The sequence below is a fragment of the Budorcas taxicolor genome, chromosome 22, assembly GCF_023091745.1.
Source record: "Budorcas taxicolor isolate Tak-1 chromosome 22, Takin1.1, whole genome shotgun sequence".
Lineage (NCBI taxonomy): Eukaryota > Metazoa > Chordata > Mammalia > Artiodactyla > Bovidae > Budorcas > Budorcas taxicolor.
The window spans coordinates 22871335-22893098 of NC_068931.1; the positions used below are offsets into that span (position 1 = coordinate 22871335).

General features: G+C 39.8%; 1 protein-coding gene across 5 annotated transcripts in view; it reads right to left on the reverse strand.

Moving 5' to 3' along the window:
• The window catches only part of DTNA (dystrobrevin alpha), a 311634-nt gene that overhangs the window by 85578 nt on the left and 204292 nt on the right, over nt 1–21764 (reverse strand). For all 5 annotated transcript variants that reach the window (XM_052660451.1, XM_052660449.1, XM_052660448.1 and 2 more), the window contains exons 6-7: nt 7913–7998; nt 297–451 (exon numbers count right to left, since the gene is read on the reverse strand). In XM_052660451.1, coding sequence (XP_052516411.1) covers nt 297–451; nt 7913–7998 — 241 coding nt within the window. The remainder of the gene's footprint in view (nt 1–296; nt 452–7912; nt 7999–21764) is intronic.

The window sequence follows — 21764 nt, forward strand, 5'->3', positions numbered from 1 at the left end:
ATCGAACCCACGTCTCCTGCACTGGCAGGCTGGTTCTTTACTGCTGAGCCACCAGGGAAGCCAATAGGGTTGTTAGTAGAGATTAAATTAGTGCAAATAAAGAATCTGCACGATGCTGGTTCAAGGTCAGGAAGCACCACCGATTATTATCCGTGCTGCACTCAGTTACTGACTCAGAAGTCATTTGTCAGAAGCTGGAAGACGCACTACAGGTTATGATGAAGAAATAGGGACTTCGAGTGACACACAAGAGAGCACCCGCTGAGAGATACTTCCTTAAACAAGTCGTTTCCTACCTGTTGAGAGAAACAGGATCTCGCTGACTGTTCTGTGTAACCAAATGAAGGACCTTCAAAAACTGCCGTGGGTAGCTTGAGAACTTCCCGTAGGAACTGATCGTATCGTCCATAAACCATCACCCCACTGGAGTCAGAAATCATTGAGAAAATATCTGATGGATGGAAAAGGAAAGATATTTAATCATCACATAAAGATTTCCCACTGTTTTAGCTCAACATATCTACTGTAGATAACAAAAATGTGGCAGAAATTAAACATGTAATTTATTATGAAAGAATAATATGAAAGCTAATTTTTATGCTGAGATATTCTTGGCATGGTGTTTTCTCTGGTATCTTTCTGTAGATGATTTTGGCACATACCATTAACTAGCAATTTGGATAAAATTAGCATATTTTGATAGGACAGAGAACATCTCATTTTTAGTTTGAGGTCAATTATCAACTCATATATATACTCAATGGGAGGGATTTTTGTGAGAAATATGCTGACTTCTTTTGAAATACACAATGAAAATTTTACTATAATGTTAGGGTTTGTGCTTATCTAGCAAGGTAGCTATTTACCTGTCTATGATGTATAGAACAGTCTTTTGGACTCTGGGAGAGGGTGAGGGTGGGATGATTTGGGAGAATGGCATTGAAACACGTATAATATCATGTATGAAACGAATCGCCAGTCCAGGTTCGATGAATGATACTGGATGCTTGGGGCTGGTGCACTGAAACGACCCAGAGGGATGGTACGGGGAGGGAGGTGGGAGGGGGTTTCAGGATGGGGAACATGTGTATACCTGTGGCGGATTCATGTTGATGTACGGCAAAACAATACAATGTTGTAAAGTAATTAACCTCCAATTAAAATAAATAAATTTATATATAAAAAAAGAAAGTGTTAGTTGCTTAGTCATATCCAACTGTTTGCAATCCCATGGACTGTAGCCATCAGGCTCCTCCATCCATGGGATTCTCCAGGCACTAATACTGAATGGCAGCCCACTCCAGTATTATTCCCTGGAGAATCTCATGAAGAGAGGAGACTGGCATAATGTCACTAAAACTTTTGGGTTTTGGTTTAATATATTGAAAAATGAAAGACATGTACGGATAAGGGTGCAATGAGAGCGCTTGGTTAACTTCTCACAGAAGCAGAAAACTTCCTATAAATCATAGTGTTCTGGGTGGAAGGCAACTGATTACAGGGAAGGGTCTTTAGCCTCATGCAGTCAAGAGGAAGCCTGGCCTTGCCAATGTTCAGTGAGGTAAAGTCAAGGATCCAGATTCTTCTCAGCAGAGCCGCTAGCTTTATTGGACCTCTTTTCTTCAGTTTTTGCCACTGTGTGCACTGAATGAATATTCATGGCATAATTTCCCAAAGTACTCTGTAATTCCTCTGTGGAAATCACTATTGGAAGAAAAGGGTTGGCCATCATACGGTGTGTCACTGTGCTGGATTGCAACGAGGCCAGCACAGCTGCTGGGATAACTGTTGTAAAGTCAACATGCTAACTCTGTTCATTTTGGACTTGATTTTTCAAGGTCAAAATGTAATCTGGGGACATTGTTTCATACCCCAGTCAGATGTTCAGCATATTACAGGCTTTTATTAGATTATGTTTGGAGGACATGAACTGGCTGTCATTTTTTTTTTAAATACTCCACTTACAAAGGATTTCTATTGTGCTTCCAATAGTTAATCAGTTATAAAGCTACAGATATTCTACATGAGCAACACAAATTAATTATGTTCTCACTCATTTTCACAATGTTGTTTCCTTAGTGAATTTCATCTCATTATAACTAGTCAAAAAAAGAAGTTGCCAACAGCAAAACAACAACAACAACAACAACAAAACCAAAACCCTCTTATGTAATTCCAAATATAGAAACTCAAGAATTCCAATCCAAAGGAGGAAAAAAGAAGCCTTGAAGAAATAAATGTACTTTCTTATTAGAACTGCCATCTTTTTTATTTGGGGACAGTTTGGCTAATTATAATTTTGTCATTCTGATGATCTTCTAGACCTGGGATTTCAAGGCCAGGGCACATTTTTGAGAAGGAGGTTAGGCTTTTCAAATCCACACTGAAATAATTTAAACATCTCTAACTAGAGTCAAACTTGAAGGGCACCAACAGTGACCTTTCACAAATGTGAAGCTAATATTAAACTCATTTGTACTGATGAAATTCTACTAAGTAACAGCCAAACTAGGGCTATTCACTGAGATTAAAGTGAAGTGGCTGTTAATGGCCAGTCAGGTTTTTAAAAAGAAATGAGGGGGCACAACATGGTATGTGTTTGTACCTTAATTTGGAGACCTCTGTCTTTCTCTCTCTATATATGTATATATGTATGCAGATACATATAATATGCTTATAACATGAAATATATGTATATCTATATAATATAGGGCACTATTTCAAGGATTAAACTAGTTACTAGATGAAAAGCACACTGATGTATGCTTGGCACCTAGTATACAGTACAGAAATGCTGTATTTTTTCTTGTTGATTTCATATCACACTTTCCTGCCACTCACCTTGTATGTTTAGATGCTGCCTCTCCAGTAGGATTGTTCTATAAGGTTCCAAATCATATTGTAAATTACCTGTGTGCTTCCGACAGCTCCACACAATGCTACTTTAGAAGAACTTACATTCATGGATTTTTTAAATGAAAATTAACTTGGCACATAATAAACATGAGAAATTGTGCTAAGCCATGAATACACAGGGAAATCAGGACACAGCTGTTGCCCCCGGGAGGTCCTGGTCTACTGGGGATGACAGAGATGTGCTTACATCATGGCTGACATCACACTTGGTAACAAGGTGGTGTGAGCAGAGGGAAGTGGGGTGTACAGGGTGCAGCCGGAGCTCAGAGACAGGGTTCCTGCAGGGAGGAGCGAGTCAGGGAAGATTTTCTTACAAAGGGGACTTGCAGGCCAAGTGTACAGGACAATGAGTGATGAGAAAGATACCGAAGAATTAAAGGCAGCCCAATGAGTTAGAAATATTACCCTGTGGATAGGCTTGGAGGCAGGACAACCCATCCATTAATAGAAAGTCAGGAAGTACAAGGTGTTTTCCATTAATGATAGTTTTTTAAATAAAACAAGCCCTCTTCAGAAGCTTTAGAACAGCACCTGACATTCCAGGCTTATGCCACTGGATTAAGAAATCTTTAAGATCCTTAACAGCAATAATCAGATCAAAGATATTTTGACAGAAAAGGAGTATATTATATTAGGTCAGTTTATGTATAGGGCTCTGTGTTCCACACCTGCAGGGGGCGCCCTCACACGCTCTGCTGCCTAAGGGTACCTGAAGGTCACCCTGTTTGTTGGCTCCTGGTGGCCCTGAGTATTGGAAACTGGGGTACAACGTGTGGGGTTCTTGTCCCTTTTAATGCATTTAAAGCAATATTTAAAACTCAGCTTCAAATTTTCTGCTGTTTTCTACTTTTTTGCTTTTTAAAATTTCTAAATATTTTCAGCCAATTACTCTTGCTCTGTGTTCCCCAAATGAAGGGGCTAGTTGGCATGAACTAAATCATTCTCATCCCTGTGCACAAAAACAGAAAAACTGCCAGACTAGCACAGTTGTCATACTGGCTTAAAGGGAATTAAAATTTAAAGAAGAAAAAATAAATCTCTCAAATTCTGAGACATTCCATATCCTTTCATTTTATTTTCTTATTATATAAAGCAATGCTTATTACAACATTATTACTCTGGCTGTTTTATGACTAAATAGAAGCCAGCAAAAGAAGAGTAAAGAAAATCCTTGATTCTGCTCCCCGAGTCAGCCACGGCGATCTTGGGTGGAACTGCCCATATTTCCTCATTCAGTCAATGGTTATCAAAAGTGACTAAGGACATTCATTTCTCATTAATACATATTTTGGAGAGGTTCTACCAACCAAACTGCTTTTAGCTAAATTGCTTTCGGTCAAATTGCTTTCAACTGACTTACCTGGGAACCATTAAAACTACCTTCATGGGATTAACTATTCAAAGAGTGACTCCTCAGTCAGAGAACAGGGACACCACACTCAGTGATTCAGGTCTGGGGGGAAGGCAACGTGATATGTTGTGATCACACTATCTGTTTTTCTACAGAATTTGTGACACTCTGCAGCTTCTTTCTTTCATTTTTTTTCTTTCTGGTTGGGATCATTTTTATAAGTCTTTATTGGATTTGTTACAATGTTGCTTCTGCTATTTATACTCTGGTTTTTTGGCCTGGGGGCATGTGAGATCTTAGCTCTCTGACCAGGGATTGAGCTCACATTCCTGCATTGGAAGTTAAGTCTTAACCACTGGACTACAAGAGAAGTCCCTGCAGCTTATTATTTTTGCAGACTGGAGAGTACAGGTTTCCTCCAATGGGACTTATGCATCTGTGACTTCTTTCACTAAGCTGCAGAGGACTGACTTTGGCCGCTGGGGAGCATGCATGCTTTGCTCACTGATCATGGATGTCTGGTGAATGATGGGACAGAGTGAGGAAACAGCACTGGAGCAGTTATTAATATATTGTTTGCTTTAAATAACTGGACTTGAGAGAGAATTTCGAAGGTTTCAATGACTGGCAAATATCTGCTCAAACAGTTAGTTAAAGCCTGAGTTTTGTAATTGTGCCAGTGTTGTTTGTTGCTGATGTAACAACCTTTCCCTCCCTCCATCTTTATTGGCCCCACCTTTCTTCCTGGGCTAAGGGACAGCAGAGGCCCTTCTCAGCCCTGGAGGTGAGAATGACTGGAAGATTCCATGACCATCACAGGCATTCCTTTCCCCTCTCCAGGAACTGATATAGTAACTGGTCTGTGACGCCACCCTGGCCATGAGACTTAAGGGTCAGGGACCTCTCGAGTGGGTGTGACTCCTGAAACCGCTGTACCCCCCTTTAGTCTCAGAAGAAGGATAACATCTGACACAGAGGGAAGCCAAGTAGAAAGATGGAAGGCATTTGGGTCCTTGATGGCATAGAATCAACTTGGTTCATGAGAGGCTCTGAGGAGTTCTGAAATATAGAAACCTGGCTTCTTAGTTTTCATCAAACTTATTTTCTAATTTAATTTTTTAAATTAGAGGATAATTACTTTACAATACTGTGATTTTTTTTTTTTTTTTTTGCCATACATCAACATGAAATGGCATTAGGCATACACATATCCTTTCCCTCTGGAACCCCCATCCCACTCCTCAGGTTGTCAGCACTGGCTTTGGGTTCCTCATTTTATTATAAGATCCTTTCGTCCACATACCTAAGATTGAATAAGTATTTGGAAGTGTTTCTTAAGACTTTGAAAAAAAATTTTGCTACTGTCCTCAGCATAAGTGGCCAATGGTGATGTGAGGCAGGTAGGCAAGGCCCTCGTGAGTTTCTTCCTCTGCCCTGGTTCCTTTTGCTAAATGTTCTCTTCCCAGCCTAACCCTGAAGGAAATGTCTTAGGGATTACGCTGTTATTTTTTTTTAATTTTTATTTTTTTAAGGTTTTTTTTTTTAAAGGACATTTTTTTTCCTGCCACTTTCTGACGGATATGTTATCCTCAATCAAGCACTGGGGTGGTTTTTTAATTTTTTACATCTTTCAGGTGAGCTGAAGGTAATCTAAACTGGGCCTTATGAGGGTCTGCTTGTGCTTCTCTGAATCTTGACTGCATTTGGCTGGTCCATGAAAGACGGTTCCTGGGAGAGAGGGAAGATGTGTGGTTATGTGGGGTTTCCATGTACCGTCCCTTATCCATTGCTTTAATGACACAACTCTTCTTGGGGTATGTCTGGGGAAATGCCAAAGAAAAAAAGTTTTTATTCCTGTATTTTTCTTTATCCTTCCTCAGTGCATCAAGAAATAAGAGATTACATTCAGCAGCTGACACACCACAGGCTGACAAAAAAGCCTGGAGGCTCTGTGAGTCACAGGTGATTACAGCCAGTGGGGACCCTACAGGTCTCTAACAAAATCCCCACATTTAGGATGGAGAAGGAAGCTGAGGACTAAAGAAGCAATAACTTCCACAGGATAACTCAGTGAATTATTAACAAAGCTGGGCCTGTAACTTGAGGCTCCCAGTTCCTAAGAGAGTGTGCTTTCTCATAGGGCATTATAACTCAGACTCATAATACTTAGTGGAAGCGAGAAGGTTACCTGGTAACTTTTCTTCAAAATAGTCACATATACAGAATTTTCAACTAGTTAGAAATGAAAATTCTTGCCCTAACCCCCATTCACTTTAGGCCTACTGAATCAGAAATTCTGGGAATGAGACCCAGAAATGTATTTTTTAAAAGGCCTCCAGGTGATTTCACACATACTAAAGTTTGAGAGCCACTGGGGTATGGAAAAAAGTCAGGGTTCAATTCCTGGTACCATCTGTGATTAACTCTCCAAGTCTCAGCTTCTTTACCGAAAACATGCCAACTAACCAAAAAACTCCCACTGTTTTTATGGTTAAAAAACTACCACATTTAGTGACAAAGTGTACACAAAAGGCTCAAAATCACTCAGTGCACTTAAGCTATCATGTCTCTATTGGAATCAGTTCATTCGCAATCTATAGTTTCTGCATGTAATTCCTCTGCCTATACCCTGTCAATATCTGCCTTGGAACTGTTCAAGTCCCCAGTGATTTGAATAGCACTCACTGGCTGAGAAGAATGAGGAAATGTGCTGGGAACTTTGGCTTGAGATGATTGAAAAAAGGTTTCCTAACATGGCCTTCATCTCCTTTGGTGATGGACTTAACTTGTGAGGCAGTTTTGTACCATGAACATGAAACAATGTATATTTTACCTTGTTATCATGAACAGTCTAACTGGTGATACTTAACAGGTTGTAAATAATAATAATAATCCATACCTAGAAGGAGAACATTCATTCCATTGACATTTATCTAAGATGAAAATACTTTTAGGATAAAAAATCCAAAGATCAATGAACATTATATTTCTTTTCTTTTTTTTTTTTTCTGAATATTTCCAGTGACTTAATGTCTAGGAATAAGTCAGTTCAATTGAACCAGCAGAGAAAACCAGAAGAAAGTGGCTCAGATTCCAAATTATGCTCTTTCCAAAGTTGAACCCCCTTGAGTCTGCTCAACGGCAGGGATAATAATATTAAAGACCATTCTCCTTCTCTTGTGAATTGAAATTACATTTCCCTAGGCAACCAGGTACAGTTGCTGAAAGAGAGCCTGCTCAACTGGAAAATGAATCTGAGTAGTCATTTCCATATGTGCCTTTAGTCACTGCAGACATTGGCCCATAGCAATAGAACTATAATGCAGGTCACCTTTGGGGCGCTCCTGGGTAACAATCATACCTGAGAAGGTATTACAGGTAGGATCCACACCTTCACTGAAGACATGGTGCTGCTCACGTTGCTAATCTACGGCCTACACATGCCGTGGCCATAGTAAGGAATCACTAGACTTGGACAAACTCAGTGCTCTGTACATTAGTTCATTACATTGAACACCATATTTCAAATAACTCTCATAGGATGAGGAAAGTCACGAATGGTCAGGGGAATCTGGTAGGAAGTGGGTAGAGGAAAACGCGGCATATGGGAGGGGTGAGCAAAGAAAGATGCAGAGAATAACTTACATCTTAATTTGTCCATGATCTTCCCTCCACACAACGTGGCTAAAGCCATTTTGACAGCAAATACTGAAATTTTACCATGGCCTTCCCTGTTTAATGATAACAGAAAAAAATAGAGAGAGAGATGTCATTTGAAGAACTTCCAATAACTTGGTTTGACATTTTCTGTTGTGTAGAAATCATAGGACGTTGGAGTTGTGTGCATTATGTGAACATATCCACCTTAAAAAATGTTATGAATACAATTCAACACACATTTCTGAAAAACTGTCTCTTTGGTATTCAAGAGATAGCAGAATCTTTAAGTTATTCTTTGTTTATAGCACTTGCTCAAAGGATGGACTGGTAGCCAAAGGGTGATGTGCTGTTTTACTGTGAATGAAAAATTACAGAGCATTCTTTTCACTTTGACTTTCATAAAATAATTTTACACACGATGTTGTCACCATCTCTATAATTTATTTAAACAAGGCTTCAGAAAAATCTGTTTTTTTGATAATTCCTGAATTTTGTTAGGGTAAATATGGAGACTTTTTCATCAACACTCTTTTTTCGACCATTATTTTATACCCACAAGCCAACTGTCTTCATGTGATACATTCACTTTTCAAAGGGAGTTAGTATTCTAAAGGGGCAAAAGCAAGAGCTCTTTTGAATAGGTTTCCTACTTAACTGACATCAGAGCTGCCAAATCTTCCTTGGTTCAAGAAGTGAAACTAACTTCTCCTTCACAAAATGTGATAGAAAAGACATAGGGTAAGAAGTAGAAAATTTCAGCTAAATGATTTTTTCCCAGCTGGAACAAACTGTTTATTCTTAAAGCCTTGGAACCAAAAGGTGTATTGTGTTAGTAATTCATTTCTCTGGTAGTTGCTAGTGTTAAGAATGATCAAAAGATTTAGTTAAACTAATAAAGTAGAGTCTGTATTGACAAGGGTTTAGTATATGGAATAAATAATTTATATGAATAAGACTCATGTATCTGACATATTAGAAGAATAAGACATAATAAATGATTGTGTCCTTGCTCTTTGCTAGGCTCCAGAAAGGGATCATTTGTTATTCATCTGTTATTCAGGGATCATTTGTTATTCATCTGTTATTCATCTTTGTCGCTGCCATTCTTAGCATAGTACCTGAAGCAACAGCTAGCCACAATGTAAAACTGACCCAATCCTATGCTAGTGACTCTCCCATTTATATTTCTAAGCCTAAGCACCAGACTTACATAATTACATATTGGAAATCGTCACTTGATATCCCTCCATTCAAAGTAGAACTCACCATCTTTTCAGAACCTTCCCATAATACTCCAACCAACTTAACTATTGACTTGTGCTTCCTCCTGCAGCCTCTCTTTGGTGGTCAGCATCACCATGTACCTAATTACCTAGAAATGAATTCTGGGGAAAAGGTCACCCTTGACTTTTTGCTCTTCCTTAATTCAGTACCATTCAAATAAATGTTTGAGGGACTCAGATATACCCACTTCACTGTGTATCAAACCCACTTCCTTCTTTCCCTCCTGACTGCCATTGCTTCTATCAGCTCTTCCTTTAACACTGTGATAACTTCTTCAATTATCTCTCTGCTTGCACACTCATGACACATCTGGCCATATGACAGACAGAGCCTTCTATTCGAGGTTCTACATCCGTGGATCTAACCATCCACAGGTGGGTACAGAGGATGTCTGTAAGAGACTTGAGAAACCCCAGACTTTGGTGTCAGTAGGGGGTCCTAGAACCAAACCCCTGCAAAACCAAGGGATCCGCAGTATTTCATTATTTAAAACCACGTTGCTTTCACTTGCCCACAGAAGATAGTTCTAGCCTTGTCTGTTTTCTCCAGTCTCCTCTGCTACCATTCCTTTTCATTCCACACCATCAGTCAGTTCAGTCGCTCAGTCGTGTCCGACTCTTTGTGACCCCATGAATCGCAGCACGCCAGGCCTCCCTGTTCATCACCAACTCCCGGAGTTCACTCAAACTCACGTCCATCGAGTCGGTGATGCCATCCAGCCATCTCATCCTCTGTCGTCCCCTTCTCCTCCCCAGTCCCTCCCATCATCAGAGTCTTTTCCAATGAGTCAACTCTTTGCATGAGGTGGCCAAAGTATGGTCCCTGTTTAATGCCCCTGCTCTTCCCACCAGGGTCTGTCCAGGACCCTCCCACCCATTCATGAAGTCTCAGATCAATATCACTGTTCACTCTGCTCCAAAAACGGTTCTTCCCCTGGAGGTGGAAGCTATTGCTCTCCTCTTCACTTTTTTTTTTTTTGTGATTACAGTTTTATTGTAAAGGACACAGGTCAGGATGAGCCTAGTGGAGAGACACAGGGATGCACTTTCTTTCACAGTGTCAGAGTAGGTTACCTATTTATTATTGGGCACCTGTCACTCACCTATCACTGAGTGACCTTGATTTATTTATTTACAGGTCCACGTTTGATTCAACTCCACTCTGCGGGATCCTTGGGGGCACAAATCATGTTCCCTCAATTAGCTGAATTCCCAGTGCCTCACACTTTGTCTCACACTGTGTTAGAGAACAATAAATGTCTTATATTAATTAATTACTATTAATCATGATAATAATTGTCCTAGAATTTTGATCGGCCACTCATTAAGTTGTTCACTAATTTTAGAGCTGGTAGCTGTGATAAAATGCAATGATTTTGTAGAAACCACCTCATTCAAAATTATTCCATGTCCTCTACATTCCCAATTGCATGGATACCTGGAAGTATCAACAATTTTATTTTACGAAGTAATTAGCTTCTTTTCCTAAGCTGAAATATAGTTCAAGTAATAACTGGAGAGTCTACAAAGTGTGAAGAACAGATGTAATAGAGTGATAAAGTGGTCTTCAAAATGCAGAGAGATTGAGGAGTATTCTATACAAGACTTCAAAAGCCAGTACAAGTTTCTTTCAAATCGGAGAGAACAATTTAACTCAAGAAAGAGGATAGACCACAGATGATGCTGGAACAGAGAGCTCTCCAGAGTATGAAGTGATGGTAGCTCACAGGTAAATTCTTAAACCTTAGCTTTTAGTGAATAAGATCCTAGGGAAATACCAGTCTTGTATTGTCCCTGAAAATGCAAGATGGATGCTATTATATCCAATAGTAGCTGTATCAGCGCTATTTTGCCAAATTGACATAATAAATCTGGATAAATCACTGAGTGGAGGGCGACTCAATGAGAGTTTTGCAGGAACTCAAGGGTGAAATTAGGCCACTGGGATTTATTGGTATGTAAGCTACTATGCCAGATTGCAAATGTGACCCCTGTTACAAAGAAGGATTCGGGGCGGGGGGGGGGGGGGGTAGGCAAAAATGTAGACTGCAGGAAGCATGCCAATACCAGATGAGCTCAGACCTTGCTCAGCCTGGCCATTGGATAAACCTTTAAGGAGTTTAGTGAATGGAGATGATGGACTTGGCTATGGAGAGGTACCAAAAGTTAAACACAATGGGATAGTTTTAAAGAACTTTTTCAGTAGATATAACAGGATGAAGAAAAGGGGCGGAAAGAGAAAGATTTTCTAAAGGCCTTTGACAAGATTCTACACCAAACACTATCACTTGAACAAAGTCACCTTAGGATCAGGGTCTTTATTTTGTTGTGAAAAAAGACTTAGCATTGATGCAGGGATCAAAAAGTAGGGAGAAGTTGGTACATCCCAAATGGAGAATGTAAGAGCTGTTCTCATTAGAAATCCTCCCTAGATGGGGCAGTTTGACTCATGAACAGTCAGTGACAGCCAGCCCTTGGGTATCTAAGAAGTGAAAAGTCAAGCTCTCGAAGATGAATAATGGGAAGCTCCCAGGAGTCTTGGGCAAATGAGCAGGAAAGCAACGTATTGTTCCAAACTGAGTTCTGCGCATACAATGCATCCAGAGTAACGTGGTGAAATGACGCATATGGAATGTTGGTTGTTGGCTGCAACTCAGGAAGCAGATCTGCCTGTGTGTGCTGAGGATGAAAAACGTAGATTGTTCCTAATGCGGCAGCGGGCAGCACAGAGAGGAGCACTAGAAAAAGTTGAACACCTTGCCTTGCTTTTATGGAAAGCTATGCCAGAAGCACACCTTCAATTTAATGTGTAGTTCAGACTGGCACCTCAGGAAAGAGGGAGCTGATACCACGTGATCCAGCATTCCCTCTCCTGGGCATGTATCTGGAAACACTCTAATTTGGAAAGATACATGCACCCCAGTGTTCACAGCAGTGCCATTTAGAGTAGGGAAAACATAGAAATGAGCTAAATGTCTATCAACAGGTGAATGGATGTAGAAGATGTGGTGCATATATGCAGTGGAATACTGCTCAGCCATAAACAAGAATGAAGGAACGGTACGTGCAGGAGCACGGGTGGACCTGGAGATGATCATCCTAAGGGAAAGAAACCAGAAAGAGAAAGACAAGTACCAATGATGTCACTTCTATGTGGAATCTAAAAAGTGATATCAGTGAATTTATTTACAAGACAGAAACAGACTCACAGACACAGAAAACAAAGTTATGTTTACCGAAGGGGGAAGGAGGTGGGGGAGGAATACATTGGGAATTTGGGAATGGCAGATACACACTGCTATATATGAAAGAGATAAACAACAAGGTCCTACTGTATAGTAGGGAATTGTATGCAGTAGCTTGTAATAAGCCACATGGAAAAGAGTATGAAAAAGAAATATAGATATATAGGTATATAACTGAATCACTTTGCTATATACCAGAAACTAATACAACACTGTAAATCAACTATATACTTCAATAAAAAATAAATTAAAAGTAATAGAGAGGCAACAGAGCCAAATGTGCTTGAGAGTATATGTACTATGCCCAGTGTATAATGGATACAGCATACAGTGTAGCCACTAGAATCACTGATTTTTAGGGCTGGACTGGGCCTTAGAATCCGTGTGGAGTGACATGATCACATAAGCTTTTCTTTGTGAATGAAAGCTGCTAGTGTAAAAGTTATAGTAAAAGCTTTAAAAATAAGTTTACTACCAACCTATAGTTCTTTAAGTAAAACAAACTTTGACTTCTGTTTTCTCTTTCATTAGAGAGTGAGAACACAATGCATATCCGTATTTTACTCATTTCCCCCTCCTCTCCATTATTTGTTTTTGGGAATCATGAAAATAGATTCAGTTTTAAGCCAATTACCCTGAAACTTTTGCTTCTGCAAATTTTACTTTCCTATTCTCGCTTGACATCAGAAGATAACCAATTATATAGAAAAAAACATACCCAATTAAATTGTTATATTGGTATGTAATTAACACCTAAAAGGATATTTAAGGAACCCAGCAAATTATCATAGGTAGAAACTAAAATTGCCTCAGCAATCAATATTTCATTAAATTGTTTATTTCCTTTTATATTTTGCTCAGTCTGAAAAGTTTCAAATTTTCCCAAGGGAAGCCTGATTGAAAATAGAAAAAGGAAAGTGTTTACCCTTTGGTTAACATATATATGTGGAGGTTGGTAGAGTGTCTGTCTTAAAGACATGCATTACTTCACAGTTTGACTCATCAAAAATAGAAAATGAGTAAGTGCTTTACCTAAGGGTTTTTCCTATGACTATACAAACAGACCCTGAATATTTATTGGAAGGACTGATGCTGAGGCTGAAAATCCAATACTTTGGCCACCAGATGCAAAGAACTGACTCATTTGAAAAGACCCTGACTCTGGGAAAGATTGAAGGCAGGAGGAGAAGGGGATGACAGAGGATGAGATGGTTGGATGGCATCACTGACCTGATGGACATGAGTTTGAGCAAACTCTGGGAAATGGTGAAGGACAGGGAAGCCAGGCCATGCTACAGTCCTTGGGGTCACAAGTCAGACATGACTGAGGAACTGAGCAACAGCAATACAAACAGATAAACTGACTTCTTTTAACTTAGAGACATTACTCTTAACAAAAAGTTGTCTGGGAAGGAAAATCTACCTTTGACCAGAAGAAAAAACAACAAATAGACACTGATAGGTCTGGGGTAGTAGGTTGAAGTTGGAACTGTAAAAATTTAATAAACAGAAACCTCAATTACATAGAGATCAGCAGGGGGAGCTCTTCTACCCTGTGATGATAAGAGGCCAACAGGAGGACTCCTCCTCCTTCCTGGCAAGGACCCAGTCAATGAAAAGCCACGCACTCTGCCTCCCTTCCTGCCCTCTATAAAAGTATTCTTTCCTAGACCTGTGGGGACTCTCCAGGGTTGCAGACCTCAAATAGCAGTTCCTTGCTGATCCCAAATAAACCTTTTTTTTTCCTTTCAGAGAAATAACTGGTAGTCTGTTTGTTTCAGGTCAACAGACCAGAATAAAACATTTCTCCTAGTTCCGGAGAGAGTTTACTGTTTGAAATTACAGGACCCCCATGACAAGTATCAACAGTACGTGAACTGAGAACAGGCTTCAACAGTATGTGAACCAACAACTTCCAGGTGTTCAAGCCGAATTTAGAAAAGGCTGAGGAACCAGAGATCAAATTGCCAACATCCATTGGATCATAGAAAAAGCAAGAGAGTTCCAGAAAAACATCTACTTCTGCTTCAGTGACTACACTAAAGCCTTTGACTCTGTGGATCACAAGAAACTGTGGAAAATTCTTAAAGAGACGGGAATACTTGACCTCTTGACCTGCCTCCAGAGAAATCTGTATGCAGGTCAAGAAGCAACAGTTAGAACTTGACATGGAATAATGGACTGGTTCCCAATTGGAAAAGGAGTACATCAAGGCTGTATATTGTCACCCTGCTTCTTTAACTTATAAGCAGAGTACATCATACGAAATGCTGGGCTGGATGAATCACAATACGGAATCAAGAGTGCTGGGAGAAATATAAATACCTCAGATATGCAGATGACACTACTGTTATGGCAGAAAGCAAAGAGGAACTAAAGAACCTCCTGATGAAAGTGAAAGAGGAGAGTTAAAAAGCTGGCTTAAAACTCAATATTCAGAAAACAAGATCATGGTATCTGGTCCCACTTCACGGCATGCCATCACTTCATGGCAAATAGATGGGGAAACAATGAAAACAGTGAGAGATTTTATTTTCTTGGGCTCCAAAATCACTGCAGATGGTGACTGCAGCCATGAAATTAAAAAATACATGATTCTTGGAAGAAAAAATACGACAAACCTAGACAGAATATTAAAAGGCAGAGACATTACTTTGCCAACAAAGGCCCATCTAGTCAAGGCTATGGTTTTTCCAGTAGTCATGTATGAATGTGAGAGTTGGACCATAAAGAAAGCTGAGTATCATAGAATTGACGCTTTTGAACCATGGTGTTGGAGAAGACTCTTGAGAGTTCCTTGGACTGCAAGGAGTTCAAACCAGTCAATCCTAAAGGAAATAAGAACAGATGCTGAAGCTGAAGCTCCAATATTTTGGCCACCTGATGCAAAGAGCCAACTCATTGGAAAAGAGTCTAATTCTGGGAAAGATTGAAGGCAGGAGGAGAAGGGGACAACAGAGAATGAGAAGGTTGGATGGCATTACTATGGACGTGAGTTTGAGCAAGCTCTGGGAGTTGGTGACGGACAGGGAAGCCTGGCGTGCTGCAGTCCATGGGGTTGCAAAGAGTCGGACAGGACTGAGCAACTGAACTGAACTGATGACAAATATCAAGTCCCTGAAAGAGACTGAATTCTGACTAACTGTTTTCTGAACAGGCTCAAGGAATTATTTCTTGATTTAAGAATACTAAAACCAGAAGCTTTTCTTTTACCAACATATTTTACCAAAGCATTTGGCAAGCATTTATGACAAGCAAAGGTCCAGCTCTCACGCTTCTGTTCCTCACACACTTTGGTGGCTTAATTCACAAATAGAATTGCTTCTTCTTCTGTCTTCCACAGCATGGCTCTGTCATAACATGTTTCTCTATCTGGAAATTATTTTGTTCATTTGGATCATGTATTTATTATCTCAATAAATATTGACTAGCAATGCCTCAGAGGTTGGGCATATAAAGGCAAATAAGGCATGACTCCTACCCTCCTTTTTCTCATCATCTACTGGGGAGAAAGAGTCAAAACTAGTTAATTTTAATACAACACATTTTATGGCAAGGTCCATGTCTTACTCATCTATTATCTCCAGCCTATGTAGCACCTGGAACATAGCGAGTTCTTAATACAAGTTAGTTAAATGAATAAATGCACAAGTAAAATATTATGATTTACCACTTAAGTATTATATTGAGCAATACTAAATATTTGAGGAAAATTGCAAAGATTGACTTTATAGCTCTTAATAGTACATCGTGCAGACATGTGATACGTTGAATTTAGAAAGGGTGATATACATAATTACTCTTGTTTTGGGGAGAGTGAAGTTAACATATGGATGTAGAATCCCTTATTTGGGCCTGCCATCACTTTGGGCTCCCGGTAATGTTAGCAAAACATCCAGGAAAAGAATCCTGACAGCACTGGGCCAGGCGAGTATGCTGGAAGTTTGTCCATAATGGGGACCTGAAGGGGCCAAACTTGTTGACATCTCTCCCTTTCTCCCATGAAATCCTACCTGCCACTCACCCAAGTGTGTCCGATAGAAAGACGAGTGACATTAAGGATATTCAACTTATCTACAACTAGGAAAATTCTTTGGAAAGAGCTTCCATTTTTACAACATGTAGGAGTGTTGGAGCAAAGTACTTTTCATCAGAACAAAATTTTAGTGAGTAGAGACTGTGGATACCTTGGATTTAAGATGTGCTAAGAAAAAAATCACCAAGACAAGTACATTTTAAAGATGGAGTGCTCACCACATACATAATCATAAGCCAAGAGGAGAACATTTGGTTTCGTATGACTCTTTTCTTTATCCTTCATTGTCACACATCCACAGAGCCTCACACGTGAACAACACATTTTGTTGGTGTATTTGGTACTGCATCTTGAATTAAACATCAGAATCATTTTTTAAAACTCAAAAGGCAGAAGGATTTTGGCAGAGTTCCAGGATTATTTCATATTCACACATCCAAAATTATGCCATGGTACTTTCCATCGTGTTGGGGGCTCAGCAGTGTGAAAGGATATTCAAATGGCTCAGGAGGTTTGATATGTCAAAAGAAAATGTCAAAAGAAAATTCCAGAATTTTGTATTCTCTATGAAAGACTATTGATGAATATGGTGTTATGGATGGCTATTGTAGAACTGACTCTAAATCTACAATGTAAAACTTGTTAAGTCCAAATATCTCTTTCACATACACTCTGTCAACTATGTCTAAATACTGCAAACTAGAAAGGTTAGGAATGTGAGCATAATAATAATATCTTGTAATAAACAGGGTAAGTCTAGGGAAAAAACACATTAATTCTCATATAAAAAGATAAAATGGAAAGCATGAATATAGCTGAACTTAAACTGATGCCTGAAAGAAAATGATTTTCCCCTACTTAACCCATCTAATAGGAAGTAAATTATCTAATCTTTTTATTTTCAGCTTCACCACTTACTCAACCTGGAAAATCATTATAATACAGCAGCAAACCAGTAAGATTGCTGGTACACAGTAAATGCTGAGTACCTCTTAGCTATTATTACAATTATAATATTGTTATTATTATCATTAGAGAATTGGCATTAAGAATCAACCTCCCAAATAAGAAAATCACTGTTTCTTAGAATACATCTCATTGTCCAACTTTGGAGTTTTAAATATACGTGCAAATAATATTTGCTAAAAGTAAGACCCCTGTCACATAATCTACTTTATGAGGAACTGTGCCAAGAAGGGAGTCTCCTGAATTGAAATGAGATTAAGTCACCTGATGAAAGTCGATCTTAGTGTTTCCCAGGAAAGTGGGAACAGGGTAAAGAGAAGCATGTTGAAGTCTTTCGTGAAAATGGGATCCCCCACATTAGTAACCATGGACATCTAATGTGCTTCTAGATGGGGCAGGAATTGAAAATAGAGGATATGAGTCTAGGTAACAGAGCAAACTTAGACCTACTAGCTTTAGTAATAATAGACTGGAGATTCGGGTCAGTTCAGTTGCTCAGTTGTGTCTGACTCTTTGCAACCCCATGGATTGCAGCACACCAGGCTTCCCTGTCCTTTACCATCTCCCGAAGCTTGCTCACACCCATGTCCACTGAGTCAGTGATGCCAATCATCTTGTCCTCTGTCATCTCCTCCTCCTCCTGCCTTCAATCTTTCCCAGCATCAGGATCTTTTCCAATAAGTTGGCTCTTCTCATCAGCAGGCCAAAGTATTGAGCTTCCACTTCAGCATCAGTCCTTCCAATGAATATTCAGGACTGATTTCCTTTAGGATGGATTGGTTTGATCTCCTTGCAGTCCAAGGGACTTTCAAGAGTCTTCTCTAACACCACCATTCCAAAGCATAAATTCTTTGGCACTCAGCCTTTTTTTATAATCCAACCCTCACATCCATACATGACTACTGGAATAATCATAGCCTTGGCTATACAGACTTGAGACTAAGGAGGACTTAATCTCAGGAAAAGAATAAAAAGAAATTAGTGTGATAAGTGCTGAGAAAAGTTAACCCTTGATTTTCATTCATTCATTTACTTACTCACTGATGCATTGGGAGCTGGATATTGGCTCAGATACTGTGCATACAAAGAAAAGACTTAAAAATAGCTTGTATGAGGCAGTCACACAAGCAGAGAGGCCCCCACTCTAAGAGATCATCAGAGTCACATGAAAGGAGCAGTGGGCCCTGGCAAAAGATGAGCAGCTCCACTCAAGAGGTGAAGGGTGATACACAGTGTATCAGCGTCTATGACCCCACCTCTCCAAAAGGCCACACGTGATTGACTTGGAAGGATTATTTTCAAGGTAACCATGGTACTTCAATAAAACTGTTTTTTAAAGAAGAGAAATTATTTTCATCTTGTAATTTTCTGTCATTTTTTTTTTCTTTTTGTTACTTTCAATTGCCTAAAAAGTAATAACAGTAGAAGGCTTTAGAACACTTCAAGGAGACTTTTCCCCCATTGGGATATGGACAAGAGGTGAGAGGAAAGGTGCTGTCGAGTTAGAGTTATTGGCTTATGAAGGAAGGAGCCTCAGGGAAGGCTCCTGCCAGCACATAAAGGAAGGAGGCAGGTGGGTTCCTGGAGAAGCACAGAAGGGCAGAGACAGGAAGAGACGGGCTCAAGGCTCTGGTTATTTCCTCACATTCTTCTTCCCTCTAAGTCCCCGCTCTCCTCTTCTGAGATCTCCTTTCCCATGCTTCTCAGGCACAGTTCTCCATTTCCCTAGAGACATGCAGAGATGAAAGCTTCCAGATATGGAAACAGTATGCTTGGAAGTTGTTAGGTAATAGCCCACTGGGTGATATCCCTCCAAGCATCCATCTTTAGAAGGAAAGTGGTCAAAACGAAAGCCTTCTAGACTGAACTGACTGCCTATTCAGTGACAGGATGGCAAGCATCTGTAGGCCATGCCGTGCCACGCTAAGTCACTTCAGTCGTGCCTGACTCTTTGTGTGACCCCATGGACTATAGCCCGCCAGGCTCCCTTGTCCATGGGATTCTCCAGGCAAGAATACTGGAGTGAGTTGTCATGTCCTCCTCCAGAATCTTCCTGACCCAGGGATCAAACCAGTGTCTCATGTCTCCTGCACTGGCAGGCAGGTTCTTTACCACAAGCGCCACCTGGGAAGTCCAGGCACTGGAGGCAAATGGCAGCTCCTGAAGTCTATGAATCACCCTATGTATGCAGCGATGTACTGCATCACGAGGCTGACTTGGCCAAAGAGCAGAGAAACCTCAAAACCAGGGAACTGATTACAGTCTATGGCAAGCATGCCTCTGTGAGAACAGAGATCCAGGTGGCTGGGGGAAGGTGGTGGAGAGAAATGAAAGAGTGCTATTTTGGGGGAACCGTGGTTGTGGGAAGGTAAGTCTGGTTCCCAGGGGTGCATCCAAGTCAAGTGGGCCTTGATCCTCATTTCAGGTCATTATTTCTTGGCAGAGTTCAACTGGCATGAGGCTAGTGAACTTTAAGGCACAAACAATATTTCTTTGAATGCAAGTTCTTATTCTTCATGGGACTAAATTTCTGTATTTGCTTCAATTTCTTTTTTTTAAACAGTACTGCTTTAGAGTCCAGAATCTTATAGAATTTCTAACTTATTATGCATTTTCCTCATTTTTCTTTTAATGTGAGCAATTAAAATATAGCAAATGAGGGGACAATCTCCTAAACATTTCAGTGACTCTGTAATAGCAAAAGCACATCATTGACCTACCACTATCAGGCTCATTCATGCCCACCAAGATACAGAAGCCTCCCTTAAATACTTTGGTTCTGTAAAATAATGCCATTTGCAGCTATATGCATGCCACTAAAGATTATCATACCAAGTAAAGTAAGTCAGAAAGAGAAAGACAAATACCATATGACATCACTTATATGTGGAATCTAAAATTCAACACAAACGAACCTATCTATGGAACAGTAACAGACTGAGGGTCATAGAGAACAGACCCAGGGTCTGTTACCCTTGCGGTTACCAAGGGGAGGGGCTGGAGGAGGGATGGAGGAGGAGGGTGGGGTTAGCAGACATAAGCTATTATATATGGAATGAATAAACAGCAAGATCCTATTGTCTAGCATGGGGAAGTATATTCAGTATCCTATGATAAACCATAATTAAAAAGAATATAAAAAAGAAATATCTGTATATGTATAACTTAATCACTTTGCTGTTCCTCAGAAATGAATATAATATTGTAAATCAACTATAGTTCAGTAAAAAATAAATCCTTGCATATAGTTATGGGACAGGTGGTAGGAAATGACATCAGATTTCCATGTTGGATCTCATTTGGATAACTAGCAGTATACTATCCGAAGAGTTGGAATAGAACTTTCATTTTACTCTTGTTTCTATTCTTATATTCACTTGTAAATTATATTTCCAGGTAGTGGACTTCCTTATGAGAGGCACTCATAGTGTCTAAAATTTCAAAATTTGTCAGACGGAAAACTTGTTTTTTAGCAGACCTATACTCATTGGCTCTGAGAATGCAGAGGTGTGTGCAGACTGGGGTCTGTCTTTTAGATGGATGCATGGATGAATTTCTACAGTGAGATTTCTCTGTGTGGATGTGTTTCTAAATCTACTACAATGAGATTACTGAAAGAAGACACCAGGGACTTTCCCATCAGTAAGAAGATTAGGAACCAAACATTTCTTCTGAACATCGGTGTGAACTACTCTTTATCTTGGTATAATCCATCTTAGCTTAGCATCCAACAATCTTCAAATGATTCAGCTATATTATCAGAGCTATTTAGAGAACATTTACAGGTCGGCTCTTTGAAATGCTCTTCCTGATATTCCCAAACAAAAGTGACAAATCTATTAGTTTAAGCTCCATCTATTTCACAACATCCCCCACCCTTATGGCTAATTTGACCCCATTTCTGAACTTTCAGAGTTGGCCCAAATTATTTTTTAGCTTCGATTCCTTATGAATCCTCTAGCAATACCCCATGAGGTAGCAGGAAATTACCTCTTTCTGTTAACATTTTTCCACTGTTATGCTTATAACAAATAAGCCTCCTGAAGGCTTTAGCAACAGGCCTGAAAGCTGCTATGGTTTTGTTACAGAAATTCCACCGCTTGGTTCTACTCTGCTGCCTGTCAGGTGGGACCACTGCTTCCTTTCCTAGCCCTGCTGCTTGACTACCACACTGATGAGCCCAGAGCAGTACATCAGTTCTGAAGGTTGCACAGACTAAGATAAATGGAATTTATCAGGCTGGACTGCTTGCTTATTTCAACTTGAGGGTTTCTCAAAATATAAACACAGAGACGATAATGTATACT